Source organism: Porites lutea, chromosome 10 (genome assembly GCF_958299795.1).
Source record: "Porites lutea chromosome 10, jaPorLute2.1, whole genome shotgun sequence".
Taxonomy (NCBI): Eukaryota; Metazoa; Cnidaria; class Anthozoa; order Scleractinia; family Poritidae; genus Porites; species Porites lutea.
Window position 1 is genome coordinate 4495296 of NC_133210.1, and position 16436 is coordinate 4511731.

At 39.0% G+C, this 16436-nt stretch overlaps 2 protein-coding genes across 2 annotated transcripts in view; both read right to left on the minus strand.

Moving 5' to 3' along the window:
- Nucleotides 1–1917: 1917 nt before the first annotated feature.
- LOC140950645 (uncharacterized) lies at nt 1918–10710 on the minus strand. Its single transcript, XM_073399887.1, has 7 exons — nt 10492–10710; nt 9510–9638; nt 7145–7519; nt 6064–6244; nt 4858–5022; nt 3742–4424; nt 1918–3199 (listed from the first exon to the last, which is right to left on the minus strand). The coding sequence occupies exons 1-7, from the start codon at nt 10702–10704 to the stop codon at nt 2816–2818; spliced, it is 2130 nt and encodes a 709-aa protein (XP_073255988.1). The 5' UTR covers nt 10705–10710; the 3' UTR covers nt 1918–2815.
- Nucleotides 10711–10842: 132 nt separating this feature from the next.
- The window catches only part of LOC140950646 (general transcription factor IIF subunit 2-like), a 30400-nt gene continuing 24806 nt past the window's right edge, over nt 10843–16436 (minus strand). Inside the window, exons 4-8 of the mRNA XM_073399888.1 lie at nt 14838–14873; nt 14448–14532; nt 13252–13345; nt 12382–12525; nt 10843–10981 (exon numbers count right to left, since the gene is read on the minus strand). Coding sequence (XP_073255989.1) covers nt 12424–12525; nt 13252–13345; nt 14448–14532; nt 14838–14873 — 317 coding nt within the window. The 3' untranslated portion in view covers nt 10843–10981; nt 12382–12423. The remainder of the gene's footprint in view (nt 10982–12381; nt 12526–13251; nt 13346–14447; nt 14533–14837; nt 14874–16436) is intronic.

Genomic DNA, 16436 nt, shown 5'->3' on the forward strand with positions numbered 1-16436 from the left:
AAATTGCCAAAGTAAGGCCAACAGTTGGTTTGTTTGCATCCAGTTTGTGCGGCATAAAAGCATAATTTAAATTCAAATCGTTTATTTATTAATAAGGTCGCGGTTAATCAAATATAAAAGCATATAGTCTTAGTCAGAGTAATAAAAAACTGTCCAACGTTTGACGTTTATTTTATATGTGTAGCCACAGAAGTGAACACTTCTTTAATTAAAGCAAAAAATTCGAACTACATAGACATCAACAAAATAAGGCTATTTGACCCTAACATACGCAACTCGCGTATCTTGTTGACTACACTATAAAAAACCTTTACTACATATTTGTCCCTCCAGTTCAACATTTATCAAGCCAACATAACAAAGGGACCATGCATTTTCACAGGTAACTTCGGGCGACAATAACGCACAGAGGAAAGTTAAAGTTCAACTAAGAACAAACCTGCCGTTTTCGAGGAGGCAAAAGAGATTCTTGACTTTCATTCCAGACCAAAGATCGACTAGCTGAGTTTGGTCTTCACTGTACGGCAGGCAAGGTACGGAGGTTTGTGGCTTGATAAACACAGTTAAATCAACTTGAAATTGGTGTCACCATTTATACGGTCGCTCGATTAAAATTCAAACCAGCGTGAGAAATGTTTTTGATAAATCTTTTCTTGAAACTGTATGTGAGAAAAGCACGCACTCTATGTTCAACAATGGGCAATCAGAGCATAGATTGGTCACATTCAAAGAGAAAAGTTTGCCGACTCAGCTCGCTCAATTACATAACGTTGTAAACAGTACTAGTGGATAAGCATGGGACTTGAAAATACATTGAGAAAAACAGTTATCAGTTCATCAATGAACAATTAGACTAACGCTTGAATTAGACGCATTCAGAAAAAAAGGCTGACTTGATTAAAACTTGACAAATCGATGACAAAACTGGCTAATGAATGAGTAGACAATTAGCATTTCGCCCCAAGAGAAATTGAAAACAATGCTAATGCAAAATTTTGGAGGCATAACAAAGGGTATTATGGTATTTTCGAAAAAGGCCTATTGCGGTGTTGATTACCACAAGCTAGCCTCTGAATAAATTTAAAAGTACCGGGAAAGAAACATACAAACTTTCCAAACTTCTCGGTAGACAATAAAAGCGAAGAAAGTTAAGGAAAACTAGTGTTAAAGAATTGCTAGCACAAGAACCATTTTGACTCCTAACATTTGATTGCTCAGTGATGTTGATCACCACTATCAGTTTGACAAAACTAATGAATATGCGAAGACTACAATAGCCTGTCTTGCACCCACTCGTCACGACTAAAGTTAAAATTGCGAAAAAGCGAGAATACAAACTTTAAGAACTTTTAGGTAGACAAAAATAATCATTTATTCGAAAAGCGCAGCAAGTTGAGGAAAACTTTTGATTAAAATTGCCAGTTCAAAAAAAAATCACTTCTATCACACTGACACATAAAAAGCCCGCGTTCAACAAAAATGCCGCGAAAAACACAATATTGAGGAGGTAATTCATGATAGCATGGGGTTATTAGTTACTGGAGTCACAGGAATAGTGGAGCAGATTTAAAGATCACATGCATCAGGCCCGGATGGTACAAACCCTTCCCCCAAGCTGGTCATTTCATTTTCGTTTATAACTTCGCTTGATTTTGCTCGATCGGGAGACCACCCTTCAAAGGAACTGGGACCCTCTCCCGTTTCTCTTTTTTTCCTCCCTCCCCTCCCCTTTTTGTGCCTACAAGCAGGCTGATTAATACCTAATAATGTGAATCAAGTGTTCATAATAAAGAATAAGCAATTCAGGCACAGGAGGGGGGAGGAATATTCCGGTATTTATGCTATATAGGTACATGACACCCCAGAAACTGTCCCGTATAAACTGCACATTTCGCTTGAGATAAGACGCGGCTTAGCTAAGATGTGTCTTCTTCATCCACAACTTTAATCTCTAACAGTTTCCCATTATAAAGATATGATCATCTAGAGCTCACAGCATTGACAGATCAGGAAAGCTGGAGCTCTAAAAAGTGCCACCATGTTGGTAGATGGATCTAAGAACAGGTGTTAAGGGCTGATTATCAGTTCTCTCTTCATTAGGTCTATTTATAGTTACAGTCTTTGTTTTTCTCCATCAAAATTATATCACTGACTCAAGTGCTCTAAGCCGTATGATAAGGTGAAACGTCGCGAAAAAGCTATTTGGTCATTTGCAGGTAATTCTAATTTTTTTGTTTCATAAAAAAAGATCTGACTCAGAAATTTGTCAATAACGTGAGGAAATACTTGATACTTAATATTATCATTATTCCGCATACCGGCACTTGATCTTATACTTTCTGTGACTGACATCAGTCAATTTTCAGAGTCAATGAAAAACTATTTCTAATACATATATTTTTTGTCCAAGCGATTGCCAGCCTACATAACAGGCGTTATTTTTTCGCGGTTTTCAGGTGAGCGAAGACAAGGGCAAAAAAAGCAAGGAGCGCCTCCGTAGCGCGCGTCCGGCGCTCCCTGCTCGTTTAGCGCTTGCCTTCGCTCGCCTAAAAAACCAGAAAAAAAGTAACGCCTGTTATGCAGGCTACGTGGTGACCAGCGTCTCGTCTTTTCAGCTACGCCCTGTAAAGACAGTGGATACGATTTGATTGTCGATAATCGATTCTTTGTGATGACCTTTTGACGTTTTCCAACGCTATTTCTAATTTCGACAATTAACCTCTTTAAATAAGGCTACTAAATAAATTATCAAATCGAGCTAGAAAGAAAAATTATCTACAAAATACAATTGTTGTTGCTATGAATTATGTATATATTATCGGAGGTCTCGTAAATTAATTGTGCTTTCTGGATAAGTGTCTCCCTTCCCTTCGTCTTGCTCTGAAGAGCTTTGATTGTCCATATATGGAGATAAGCCTCCTTTTTCCATAACTTCACTTTGCGCAGACGCATCGGGTAGTGTTGAACTAGATTCTAAAGGAATCTCAATGGTGTTACCATGGTTACCACTTGTATTGACATCCACATGTTCCACTTCCGGTACATGAGCTGTTGTTGAATCAGTTACTGGTCCGTGGGGTAAATTGATTTGAAACGAATCCCTGGGAATATGAACCGTGGCAGTTCCCTCAGGGGACTGCTGGATTTGAGCTACTAAGACTTCAGCCTCATTTTCAGTGTCTGAGGACTTGACTTCATCCTGCAAACCAACAGATGTCAAATTACAATCGCTTTTTTTTTGCATAATAATTATGTAACCTCAGGAGCTCAAAATGAAGGTTTATGAAATGTCTTACGTCAAGAAGCCAAGGATCCAGATGCAAGAGAATAGCTTTTGAAGCTCAGGTATGCGCAGAAAGCAAAATTTATCTCCTCCACTCTTCTTCTGCTTTTCTTCCTCCACTTTTTTTTCTTTTACTGGGCATTTTAGAAGGCTTCATTTTGGTGGGAAAAGCTTTTAATTTAGGAAAGCATTTAGAATCTTGCGATTAGATGAAAGGAAAGGTCGGTGGGTAGTGGAACAAGAGGAATTTTCGGGTTAACGTTACGTGTTTTTTTTGCCCTTTTCTCCGGCCTCCTTGACTGGATCTTGCTCATTCTGATATGGTTTGAAGATCTCTTCACCCTGCACAAGTGAGATGACAAAGTTGTCCTGATGACGTTACAACCTGTAGAAGGAACTCGGGTACACACGGGCGGTTCAGGGGCCAATGGCTTAACATACGAAACTTACAAACAAACCTGAAATATAACAGCAGGCGGCGCAAACTGATTCTCAGGGTGAACATCTCGAAAGTCAAGAGTTTTGGATCTTTTACGAGACCGACTTGATGACACAACACTTTTAACAGCAGCGTGTCCTCCAGTTCCATCTTGTCCTGCTTCACTTGTTATATGACTCATCATGCTGGTTATACACAAATCAAAGTTTCCAGAGAGCTTGGTTCCGTCCACTACAACCACCTCTGTCCTTACCTGGGCGGCAGGTGAAATTGTGTCATCGCTAGTACTTCTCACGACGAACTCTGTTACATCAAGTTTTGTATTATTTTCTAGGTCCTCGGTAACAAATTGCTGTTGTTGAACTGAGATTGGCACTTGAATTCCTGATATACTTGCTTCCTTCATTTCTCCATCTTCTGACTGTTTCTTTTCTGTTTCCAATGCAAGTTCAGTCGAAGGAGACACAAGTGGGTTGCCTGTGGAAGTTACCAGGGCACACAATGTGTTTGGCTGCAATGAAGGGGGTATATGAATACCAACTGCTGAAAGACGTGCAGCATCATCAAGGTTAAAATTGCTTGGGTGGAAAGAACTGATGGTGGTGTACATGACTTCGGGTTCTGTTTCACTAGCATTGCTCCCGCAGCTAACTACACTAAGCTCTACAGGCATGTCACCTTGGGAAGCATCATTGAAATCAACTGTAGGGAAAAAAAGGAAGGTAGAAAAAGTAACCACAGTATAATAAAGGACATTTAGAGCAAGGAGGAAAGGTAGGAGATAAAGACAGAACAATAACAAACTTAAGGGATGTCATGTGGTTACAGCTGCCACATGGAATATCGCTTACCATTTGTTTTACATTTTCCTTTAAGCTTTTTATTCATGCCTTTGTTGAGTTCAAAGCGTAAAAGAAAAGGGTATTTCTGCAGGCAGCAGGGAAAGTGTATATCATCATGTACTGGGCAACCTAACCAATTCAAGTTTTTCTATCAAAAGGTAAGCACCAAAAGTACCCTAACTTGCCCATGCTTCAAAATCTCTTTTTATCCATATGAATAGTAAATGTTGATTTCATTCTTTACAGGCGAGAGTATTAACTTTATTGGCACAACTTCATGTATAAGTTCTTACCCACCACGGCTTTCATTCCATGTCGCTTCTGATGAGCCCTTAAGTTAGCAGCAGTGGTGTAGGTCTTTGCACAACCATCAATATCACACTTGAATGGTTTCTCACCAGTGTGTTTACACATGTGTACATTAAGACTACTTCCTGCAGTAAATGCCTTGTTGCACCCTTAAAAAAAACATAAACAGGCACATTAAACTTCTCTGTCTTAGGGGCTGTTTATATGATACCAGAATGACTTTCATTCAGGAATGACTTTCATTCCAGAATGAAGTTCGTAGTGCATTCACATCATAAAATTCACTGGTTTGGCTTATTCTTGCTTGCATGGTTTTTGCACCACATCAGATACGCATGTGCCACTTACCCCAGACTACACAATTTGTGATTTACACAGTTTACAATCCAGAATTGAAGTTGGTTTTCAGTTTACATGATACCAGAATGAAATTTCATACCAGAACAAGAATTTCATTCACTCGGATTGAAAACCGGAATGACTTGTATGGGAACCAAAAGGTTGTTTTGGCATCGCGTAAAAAAATACAGCAAAATTATCTTAAGATGGGGTGAACTCGTTCCAGAATGAAAGTCATTTTGGTATCATGTGAATAATCCCTTGCTATCTATCCAGACTGTTCACAGAGCCCTTTTTTCTGTACGATTGTCAGGATCAACTTTCAAATGTACCATTTCAAATTTACTTTGGGAGCAGGGGATGGTTGGGAAGAGGCGAGAACAATATTTAATAAATTTTACTAATAACATAATAAAATATTTTTATTTTTCTCACCTCCCTCCCTCATACTACTATAAATTCTGACACCCACCCCCTCGCTACATGAGACCAAGCTAGCCACCTGTAATGATATAAGTGCTCAATAACAACTATTTTTGTGGAAAAATAGGGGATCATGAACAGTCCAAAAGCTATCCAGTTTTGGTGGGCACCTCAAATTCGCAAGAATGGGAAAATCAAATTTTGTAAGACTTGAATTTCAGTCTCTGGCAAAAAAATCATTGTGATTCTCAGAGTACATTACATGGCTATGAACGACTTAATAAAAATTAAAATTTTGTCTCCAGTGCTTGAGGAGAGAATTGTGTCCCATTCAATTTCCAAGAGAAGGTTTTTGCACATCTTTTTTTAAGTGATAATTAACAAAAAAAGGGATGCATAATAAATTTCATTTGGGAAAACAACCTTACCGTCCACAGGGCAAACATAAGGTTTTTCTCCTGTATGGACAAGCATGTGGGTCTTTAAATGACTTGATCTTGTGAATGATTTAAGGCAGCCTTCATGGAGGCACATAAATGATCTTTCTCCGGTGTGTTTCCGCATATGCCGCTTAAGTTTATAAGCACTTGTGAAAGACCAGCCACATCCCTGAACAAAAAAGACACTGTGAAATGAATCAAATCTCTCAACAATCACTGTTAGACAGGAAAGAGAGACATTTAGGGGAGAAGGGTATCAAAATACATGTAGGATAAAAATGGTTAACCCTTTAAGTGCCAATGGTGTCCAACATCAATATTCTCCTAACACTATCCATACATTGTTAAGAGATTAGGTTATGAGAATTAATAAAATGATCACCAAAGAGAAAATGCCTTGATCTTTTACCAAATTCTCTTAACTCATTCTCTAAGGAAATGTATGAAGACCATTTTGGAGAATTTGTATGTGGATATTGGGACTTAAAGGGTTAAAGGGCACCTTGAACCAAAGAGGCCTATAAGGCCAGAGTGTATAACGGAAGAACATAGGGTATACCTGCCAACTTTTTTACGTTTATAGGCGTAACATTTTTTATCTCAAGAGTGCCAAGATTTTTCGTAGGGTCCGATAATATCCGAAGATGTCTGAAGACGTTCTGAAGACTGAACACGAACATGGGAACACAAAGGAACACTGACTTCCCTACTAAAAAAAGAGAATTCGGAGAATGTCCTACTAGAAAGTCATCCACATAGACTTCTCTTTTCTCTCTTTGGTTCTGGTTTGTTTAAATAATTAATATATTTTTCAAATGTGTCAGTTAATGCTGTAATGGCTCAAACTTTTCCACCAGGCATGACAAATCGGAACACAGGTGAGAGTAGGCGTGAGATCCACGTTTTCGATCTGCAGGCGTGACACTTGGCAAGTATAATAGGGGTATTACCACTCCCTACTGGATAGAAAGCTAGTCCACCAGTGTGCAGTCAGCACTCATTTATACACTGCGGTGAAGGGAGACATATGGTAGAGAGAGGTTTGACTGTAAACATATGATAGTTATACCTGTACTTCACAGTGAAATGGCCTTTCACCCGTATGTGACCTCAAATGCAGCTTTAACTTCGATGCCTTTGTAAACCTTTTCTCACATCCATCTACAGGACATGCATGTGGTCTCTTGCCACTGTGAATCTTCATGTGGGCTGTTAAGGTCCCATTGGCGGAGAAAACCTTACCGCACCCCTCCATTTCGCATTTATATGGCTTGTTCCCTGTTTGATATCTTCTTTCGTGAACTTTTAGCTTGTGTGCTGTAGGAAATGTCTTGTCCCAGCCTTCGTACCTGCACATGTGGGTGTCTGTTCTGTAGTGGGCTCTGACATGTGTCTTTAAGTTGTAAGCGGTGGTGAAACACTTGCCACATCCTTCATGGGTGCACTGTTAAATAAAAAAGTCCACCAGTCATCCAATTTGCAACATCAAATCCAGACTTTTAAAAGATAATCAACTCCCTTGACTCCTCAGGCTTCAGCAAGCCTGTTCCAGGCTCCAAGAGAGTAAATATGTGAGGTTTTGCAGCAGTAAAAATTGCGTAGGGGTTGGGGAAAGAGAGGGCCACTACCCGCTTCCTTCAGATCACGCACGTCATATTTTTGCATGGCTTGTTATATTTTTGCAACATTCCAACTATCTGAGAGCCTGACACAGGCTGGGCTTTGCCTAGACTAAATCCGTCCCTTCTTTTCCTTGGTTCCCACCTATCTGTCCACAACAGCAGAAGCAGAGGTCAAGTATGTACAGTTACCCTTAGTACTTGAAAATTGAACATGGCATGCCTGTTAAACCCGAATAAGACTGTGTAAAAAACCTACCAGAAATGGCTTCTCTCTAGTGTGGCCTCGAACGTGCCTCTTCAATTTGTATGATGTTGTGAAGGCCCATTCACACCCTTCTTGAGGACATTGAAATTAATAAAAAAGGCATTAATCTGACGACGAAATCCAACTGGGTGACCATTCGTTATGATCTGCAACATGGCTTGAACCTTTGATTTTGCAGGCGAAATCCTATGAAGTGGTGGCAGATCTAGGAGAGGACCCAACCCCGCTTACATTGTGTATATGTTCAACATGACGAGGCCCACAGGGTGGAGAAAAAAGGGAGACTGCCCTCCCACTCATCACGTGGTCTTGATGAGTGCAGCCCCCCTCTCCACCTTTCCCCCCTGGGGGGGGGGGTTACTTGGGCTAATTTTTGCTGAGTATGTTCCTCTGGCCTCTTAGAACCCCTACCCCATTACAGTCTATTGTGTGGTCATATTATAGACCCATCTTTTTTTTATAGTCACTTTGGGAAAAAAGTAATTTTAGCAATCCCATTTTCGTCACTTTCTGTTTAATAATGCATCTTCCTTATAAAGCCTTTTAACTTGGTCACCCTTTCTTTCTATTTTAAATCCCTACATAACTGAATTTTGTGACCCTCAAAATCCTGAAAACGTGTGACCCCATTCTAGTAACTCTTATGAAAATCCAACCCCATAATAGTCAATCCAGTCGTGAAAATGCGACCCCATCCAGTGGCACATACGCTCCCGAGCTTTCCCCAAGGGCTGGATCTTTGACTATTAAAATATGTCACCATTCAAAAAAGCTCCCATTCTTTCCAGGGCAGTTCTTTCCAGCTGTACTGTTTTCTGATGCTAGAAAGATGGCTTGACTTCAAGTCAGGGTGCAGGTCACTTAATTCCAAGGAACTAGTCAGTGCTTATCATGCATTTAAATGCAATTTAAAGGATTTAACAACTAAGAGCGCCTTAAGTGCCTGAGATCAGCTGTCTTTGACAGGCGCATGCCCAGTAGCTGGCTACATTGATCATGTGATTCTTTGGCATGTCCAGTTTTCCTTTGTGCTAGGTTCTGTCCGCCATTTTCTTCCCCTCCCCCCTCCCCCTAGGCTTTGTTTGTTTTTCTCCACTGATCTTTTCAGTATGACGGGTGCCTGTTCCTTTCATGTCACGTGGAGGCTAATGGCTGAGTTGAGCTGTTGTGTCAGTCAAGGGGGTATTATTTCAATCTAGGGGCTGGCTGCCAATAGTGGATCCCCTGCCCTTGGATACTCCAGGCACCCAACCTCCATTTTAGTGATGCAGTTGCTAACTATGGTTAACTGCTTAATTATTTGTGCTTTGATGAAAAAGACAATAACAATGACAAAACCATATGGTTTGATACAACCATTCAGGGGGAAGCTGTTGTATAACAAAATACATACAGTGTGTGTATTCATTACTGAACTTTGAGACAATTCACATGAAAGGTCTTCAGAAGCATTTTCCTAAGTTATTTCATTGACTCTCACAAATGAAAATTTTAATAAAAACTCACAATAGAAGACTTTTTAATTTTTTTTTAAATTTCTTAGATACCTTGAAGGGTCTTTCCCCTGTATGCACTAGCACATGAAGCTTCAATTTAGATGCTTTGGAACACACTACATTACAGTCAGGGTGTGGGCACACATGACGTTTGCCATCACTACACTGTTCCTCATCCTCCTGTTGATGCAAATTACCACAATAATATTACTATCTTTCATTAGTGACTGTGCAATACTGCACCATACTGCATGTACAAGACTGTGTCTGATTTTGTCTGCAGAGAACCTTGTTTATGAGTTACAATGAAGAAAATACTAAGGAGGCCCTTCCCGGGTAAAATTTCGACAAACAGCATGCCTTTGAAATGGCGACATGAGGCAAATGAAATGGCGACAAACAACACAATGATGGGTTGAAATAACAACAGTGATGAAGACAATTTAAGCGCAAAAACAATAATAAATTGTACAATGCCAACAGGGACATAGCTTCCTCCTCAATGCATGAAACGACTGGTTTTGAAAATCAAACTAGGGACAAGCATACCCACCCCAAGATGGCGTATTAAATTGGTTAACATGGTTAACTCATTCAGCTACTGTTCATGAATAATTAGTTGGATTAGTTGAAAATTACGCATGCCTTTGAGATACAGCGTACTAACTGACAACCCTTATGTTGCAGAGACATCGTTTACTGTCTTAAAGATTCTTGGCTGTATGCATCTGGAAAATTGTATTCGACCTACTTATGACTGGACCGTGTGCAAAGAAAATCATTTTTACAGCTTGCCATTAGGGCAAGCTAAAGCTAGCATTTACTAGCCCAGATGTCATTTCAACTAGCCCCAAAAACTTTTTCACTAGCAGAATTGATTTCACAGTTCTACTGTTATTTGAATTTCTCAAAAAACATCACTCGCCCATCGGGCAAGTTAAAAACAGAATTCACTAACCCAATATCAAAATCCACTAGCCCCGGGCAATCGGACACGTCTTTCTTTGCAGGCTGCTGGACAGAGTTCAAATACCTGTTCATCTTGTGATGTTTCATCCACCTCCATGCCACTACTTCCATCACGCGTCATGTTGATGTGAATCGCCTGGTTTCCTGTCACTCCTGGTACCAGCATTCCACTCAGCAACACCTGTTGCTGATCTGTCAAAATCACATTTCTGGTGAGATCTGCTGAGGAGATAAGCACATCCAGAGCTGAAGTACTACCATCTCCATGATTTAGCATTGAGCTTGTTGTAACAACTTGATAGTGTGTTTCACTTGCTTCAGCATCACCCTCTGTTAAAAATGTAGGAACTTGAGTTGGAAAGGAAGTCACATCAGCAGAAAGAATGCTAGTCGTTACCAAGGAAATAGCTTGGCTGTTGGGATACACTTGAATTGTTATTGCCTGTGTAGGTTTATTCTGCTCTTAAAGTAATGTGTTATTCTCCACATGTTGTCCCTGGTTTGTGGCTTCATGACTGAGACACTCTTTGTTGACATTGGAATCAGTTCTTCTACTATGTGAAACAAACAAAAAAATAAAATTAAAAAACCCACCTTATAAAAGAGGTATGAAAAAGTCAGGCCAGGTTAAATCACAGAACTGGTGATTTCACATGATTAATAAATTGAACAGAATAGCTGCATACTTCTAAAGTCAGGCACAGTTAAATTCTTTATTACATCCACTTTGAAATCACTGGCTATCCGTGCAATCTGATTGGCTCTCAGCAGTGTGATTTATTCCTAAATCGCACCATTTTTAGCTCTAAATCACATCTGTTCCAAATCGCGTCATTCATGTTCTAAATCGCATCATTTCTGTTTTAAATCGCACCATTTTTGTTCTATATCGCATCATTTCTGTTTCGAATACAAAGTGAGATGTAAAAGCCTTTTTGTTTCGGCTTTTTAACAAACCGGCTACTCGACCAATAAAATATTAGTACTGACTAAATTCTGCGATTTCAAAATGGATGTAATAAAGTGGTAATTGACCTTCGTGTCGTGCAATTTTGGTCTGAAATCATACTTGTGATTTCAAATCAAACTCGCGCTGCGCGCTCGTTCGATTTTGAAATCACGCGTATGATTTCAGACCAAATTGCACTCCACTCAGTTCAATTACCATTATTAATTAAGAAGCTCTTATTTTAGTGCTGGTTATTATCAATATGGTGTGACTTCCTTCCAGGGGTTACTTAGTGCAACCGTATTTCAAGGAGGTTAATAAACGCGATCTTTTTGTAAGAAAATACCTTGAAGATTTATGTGCCCTTTTCAAAAAGTTCCACGAAAAAAAATTGTGAAAGTTATGGACTCCTAAGGTGAGGTATCTAACTGGGTTCTAAACATTGAACATTGCACATACAGAGCTGTGCTTTAGTGATAACCGGTGACTGAGGCGACCAACCTCTGCTCTTGGTCAACAAGTAAATCTTAGAAAACTTGTACATGCCCCACAGGGTACTCAACAAAGTTTTATACAGGGAGGGTCCACCCCCAGTCCAACCTTTTACCCCTTTACATACCATTTTTGACAGAAAAGTCCCCTTTTGTATACCTTCTATTGACAAATGGTCCACTTTCTCACGCCTAGTTTAGAACTTTGCAGCCCTTTTAACTGCTATCAATGCACTGCTTTCAAATATGAATGAATGACAACACCAGAAAGTGTTCTCAACTTTTTCAAAGCCATAAAATGCATTGGTTAGCTCTTTTGGGCCTTTTTCACCGATCAAAATGACAAATTTCCCCACCCTTTCATGCACTTCAGGAAGTGAAATCTCTACCCCTTCATATACCTGACACCTGAAAAAGATGCCCCATTTGAAGGGAGCCTCTCCATACTGGCCATTATAAGGAGTTCCACCCACCCTGGGTGCTGTACATCCTGGATTTCATAAACAATTCTTACCACTGGTTGTTTTGTAATGCAAATAAGGTCCTTTAAGTTGTACTACTGATGCCTTTCAAAGGCATTAAACAGCAAGGCTTTAACGACATCTTCATCTTCATGAGCCCTTTTTCCTTCTTCTTTCTTTTTCTTCTCATGTTTTATCTGTAAACAAAAATTAATGATGCATTAAAGGAAAGCTGTCAGCCTAATACATCCTCATATAATTAATGAGAATTCATAGGGAAGGGATGATAGATGAAGTCATAACATGTGCCACATGATGTCATTTGTGCAAAATACTTGTTGACTCCAATCGTCACCAGTTTGTGGTGACACAAAACGCACAAAAAAGACATTGTTAGTATTGTAACATTTGAACTGATTGGTTTACTTAATTTCACCAATCACATTATATTACTGTAACAAGGGCATACTAGAGTTCATGGGGAAATGTTCAATGTTAACACTAAAATAGCTTAAACAACACAAAAAAGCTGAAATTTCATTGTCAAAAAGTCAAGTCTACTAAAGAAATGGCAAACTTCAGTGATTATCTGGGAATTTCCATACTCTAATCTGGAGACCGGGAGATACGATCCAAAATCAGGAGTCTCCCGGATTTAATATTTGCGAGAGTTGACAGCACTGTTAAAGACTAAAAGGAGTTTCAACACCCTGAGGAAAGGAAAACTTCAGCAACCAGAGGGATAAAAGAGGTGTTGAATAATTATGATATGATGATGGCAATAAAGGTGAAGTGCATTTGAAATTTGGTTATAAGAATCTTTCTGAGTTTTCAAGCTTATTTTCTATACCAAGGTGTGTGCTTAAAGAAATACATTAAAAATGCAAAATCTAAAATTTTGTGTGCACATGCACAGTACTTACATTCATCTCATGGTCACTCACTGGCCTGTACTTAATCACATGTTCAACTTGCTTGGCTTTCCGTCCAGACATACTTGACTTTAAAATTGTCCACCTGTCAATACAAAGGAAAAACTATTATTTGTCACAAACTATGCACAGTTGTCAATTTTGAAACTTTTCAGTGCAGTTCTTTAAATAAGAACTAGTTTCAGAAATACTTTTTATCTCATGAACATAACCGGCATAGTTTCCAGTTTGGAGGGAGATGAAGCAACCCAAATGAAATTCAAGAGAATTGTTGCCACAGTTTTCAGTGAGGAGGGAGGGGGGGGGGGGGAGAGGGTGGTCACAACCTCCCGCTTTATATACCCCATTCTCCCGCCTCCCGTACCTTTTTGTCCCTTTCTCTCCTGACTACTGCCCTTTAGCGAGGCAGAGGAGACACTGACACAACTGACACAGTCGACACACCTGCACATGTGTCATTCCATCTCATTCATGACCTATGATGTAAGCAACTTGCAAAGGTTTCCATTTTCACCTGAAGTAATGCTGTTTTTTTTTATCCCCAGTACGAATTTTTGTTTTCCAACTTTTTTTGCGACAAAATTTTGCTTTAAGCCTCGGAGAATGTTAAATGGTAGTCAAGAAACGTTGTTGGGTTCGTTTCTTTGACTGGATGATAACCAGTAACAAATAACGAAAGCTTGCCTTTTTGAATTTCTCTACCGCTCCCCACCATCATAGAGATCCTGCTTCCCGCCCTTTCTTCTCCTGTCTCCCATACCCTCCCCGCTGTTTTCCCGGGGTCCCACCCCCCTGTCCCTCCCCACTTTTCAAGGCATTCAACTGAGTTGATGTTATAATAATTTAACAACTTTAATACAAAGTTTGATACTTTTGATTCATAAAGAAAGACAAATGACAAGCAATTCTTCAAGTCTGCCACCTTTTGTCACGTAAATCAAGTAAGTAAATAAAGACGTCTAATTGAAGAGGAGATGTCTTGAATATCAATGAAATAATCACCATAAGTACTCTTCACCGTTGCTTTTAAATCAGATAATCAGCCTGGTCTTTACATCATTGTGATTGAAAAGAAGTAAACAAAAAATGTCAACCTGTAGCCACTTCCTGTATCGTCCTTGCTTGCACGCACACTTCAGTTATCTCAGAGCAGAAAGAAAGGCAATGCTAATAGTCGCTTTACTTACTTTTTAAGTAATAAATAATCAGCATTTGGTTGAACTGGACGACAGTCTGCTCTTTGAACTACGACTCCTTCAATAGTTAGTTGAGCTGAAAACAGAAACTCAGCTTAGCTATGAATACTATAAGATAATATTATGATATTAGTCAATATTAGAGTAGTTCGTTACCATGTACAACTAAAGTGTTAACTTGTACATGTGGTATAATATACCCCTCTAACCCCTCTACAGTAATGAATAATAAAATCAGTCATAATTGAGAATGGAGCAAATGACAACAGCAGAATGCACAAATAAAGTGACAGAAAATGAGTAAAACTCTAAGGAATTAATGCAAAATTAAAATTGAAAGCATCTTCCAAACCACTACCAGATTAATGAACAAGAACTCACATTTATCACCCTTTTCTTCCTCTTCAGTCGCAGAAGCTACAATTGAGGAAAAAGAAAAAACCTTTGAGATGATCTTAAGACACAGCAAATTCAAGGAATGCACAATGCTGTTGAGTATTCTTAAGCAGAACCATCTCATCTATCCATCAAAACATTTTTTCTCACTGTTGTTTATTACTGTTATTATTATTTTTTATGGAATACAGGTTCTTTCTCTGTCAAGATATAATATTAAAATACCTGGTGAGCCTTCAGAAAACACTCTTATGGACTACTCAACTTTAGACAAAACCATTTTGTAATCCCTTGGAACTTTGACATCTTGATCTTTGTCTTCTTTGTTTGCTAATGCATCAGATAGGTTAAAAACAACCTAATGAAATCAAAAGTAAGTGAATTATCATGATTTAAAGAATGATATTTTAGGTCAAAATTAAATTCAAGTTACATTTCTTGACTATGACGGATTCTCAATTCTCGTTGTCTCCGAGCCCTGAATTTAATTTTCACCAAGAACATGGATGAAGGAAAGTTCATGCTAACACAAAAGCTAGCAGTTAACCCATGTGAATGTTCTAGCCAGACATTGACCCACTGATTAGTATAAAGCAAATGACTTGAAAGATTTCTCCCTTCTCCTTACTGAATAATGATGACAACAAGAGCTTTTTAGTTTAAGGCACAAAATCTCATGAAAGCCATGAAAGTTCTAAGCCCCTAGGATATAGGCTACAAACAGTAGCACATTTTGAAACACTTCGATTTCTTTTTTTGCACTAGTGGCTTGTCCTCATGGGCTAGCGATTTGCTTCATGATCACTCACTAGCCAATTGAAGAGTGTCCAAGAATGTTAGTGTCGAGCACTGGGTATGTGTAATAAATAAACATTAGATCCCTTAGGTAGGTATTTGACAAAAGGACTCACATCTTACACACTGATTTTGTTACCTCTGCATCCTGCATCCCTGACGCATAAAAATCCCCAAAGACGCAAAATGATTCATGGCATGCGTACGCGTCCCATAGGACACAAAGAACAATCAATCAATTTCTAGATTTTTTGGGAGAATATCCTGTTCATGTGATTTCAGTGGTTGTTGCTTAAAGATGCATATTTATTTCAGTCTTTTTTGTGCTTTAAATACATAGAAGGACTACATTTTAATTTTAGCAAATGGTAATAAAGAGTTTAGGCATCTGTCTCCAGATTAATTGTCTGCTTGCATAAAGGCCCAAGCCTTTTCAATTTGGGAGTCTCCTTGTTTTTTTGAACTGGGACTCATTGGTTATGGACAGGGACTCATGATTTTTCACAAGATGAGTCCCAGGACTCACCTAACTATTTGTAACAAAATCACTCCTTACGGCAGTAAAAAGCACTAACCTCATTCCTCTGAGGATTACTGTTGACAAAGTTAAAGTAAAGAGTTAGTGTGGCAGTTTATATTTTGTACAACTAAGGGGATACAAAGCTAGCAAGCCCCTATTTTAACTAAAGATAACCTTTCTGGTTATATTGATGGGTTACTATTATGAAACATATTTAACTCAACCATAAAACTTCCATATATTTTACCCATCAGAAAGTTTTCTTTCAC

Coding starts and splice junctions, on each gene's coding strand:
- LOC140950645 (XM_073399887.1), bottom strand. CDS start 10,704: ATGCTAAATCATGGAGATGGTAGTACTTCAGCTCTGGATGTGCTTATC. Junction 6,245..7,144: donor CATTTCACTGTGAAGTACAG/GTATAACTATCA, acceptor TTTTTTGTTCAG/GGATGTGGCTGGTCTTTCAC. Junction 3,200..3,741: donor CGCCTGCTGTTATATTTCAG/GTTTGTTTGTAA, acceptor GTTGGTTTGCAG/GATGAAGTCAAGTCCTCAGA.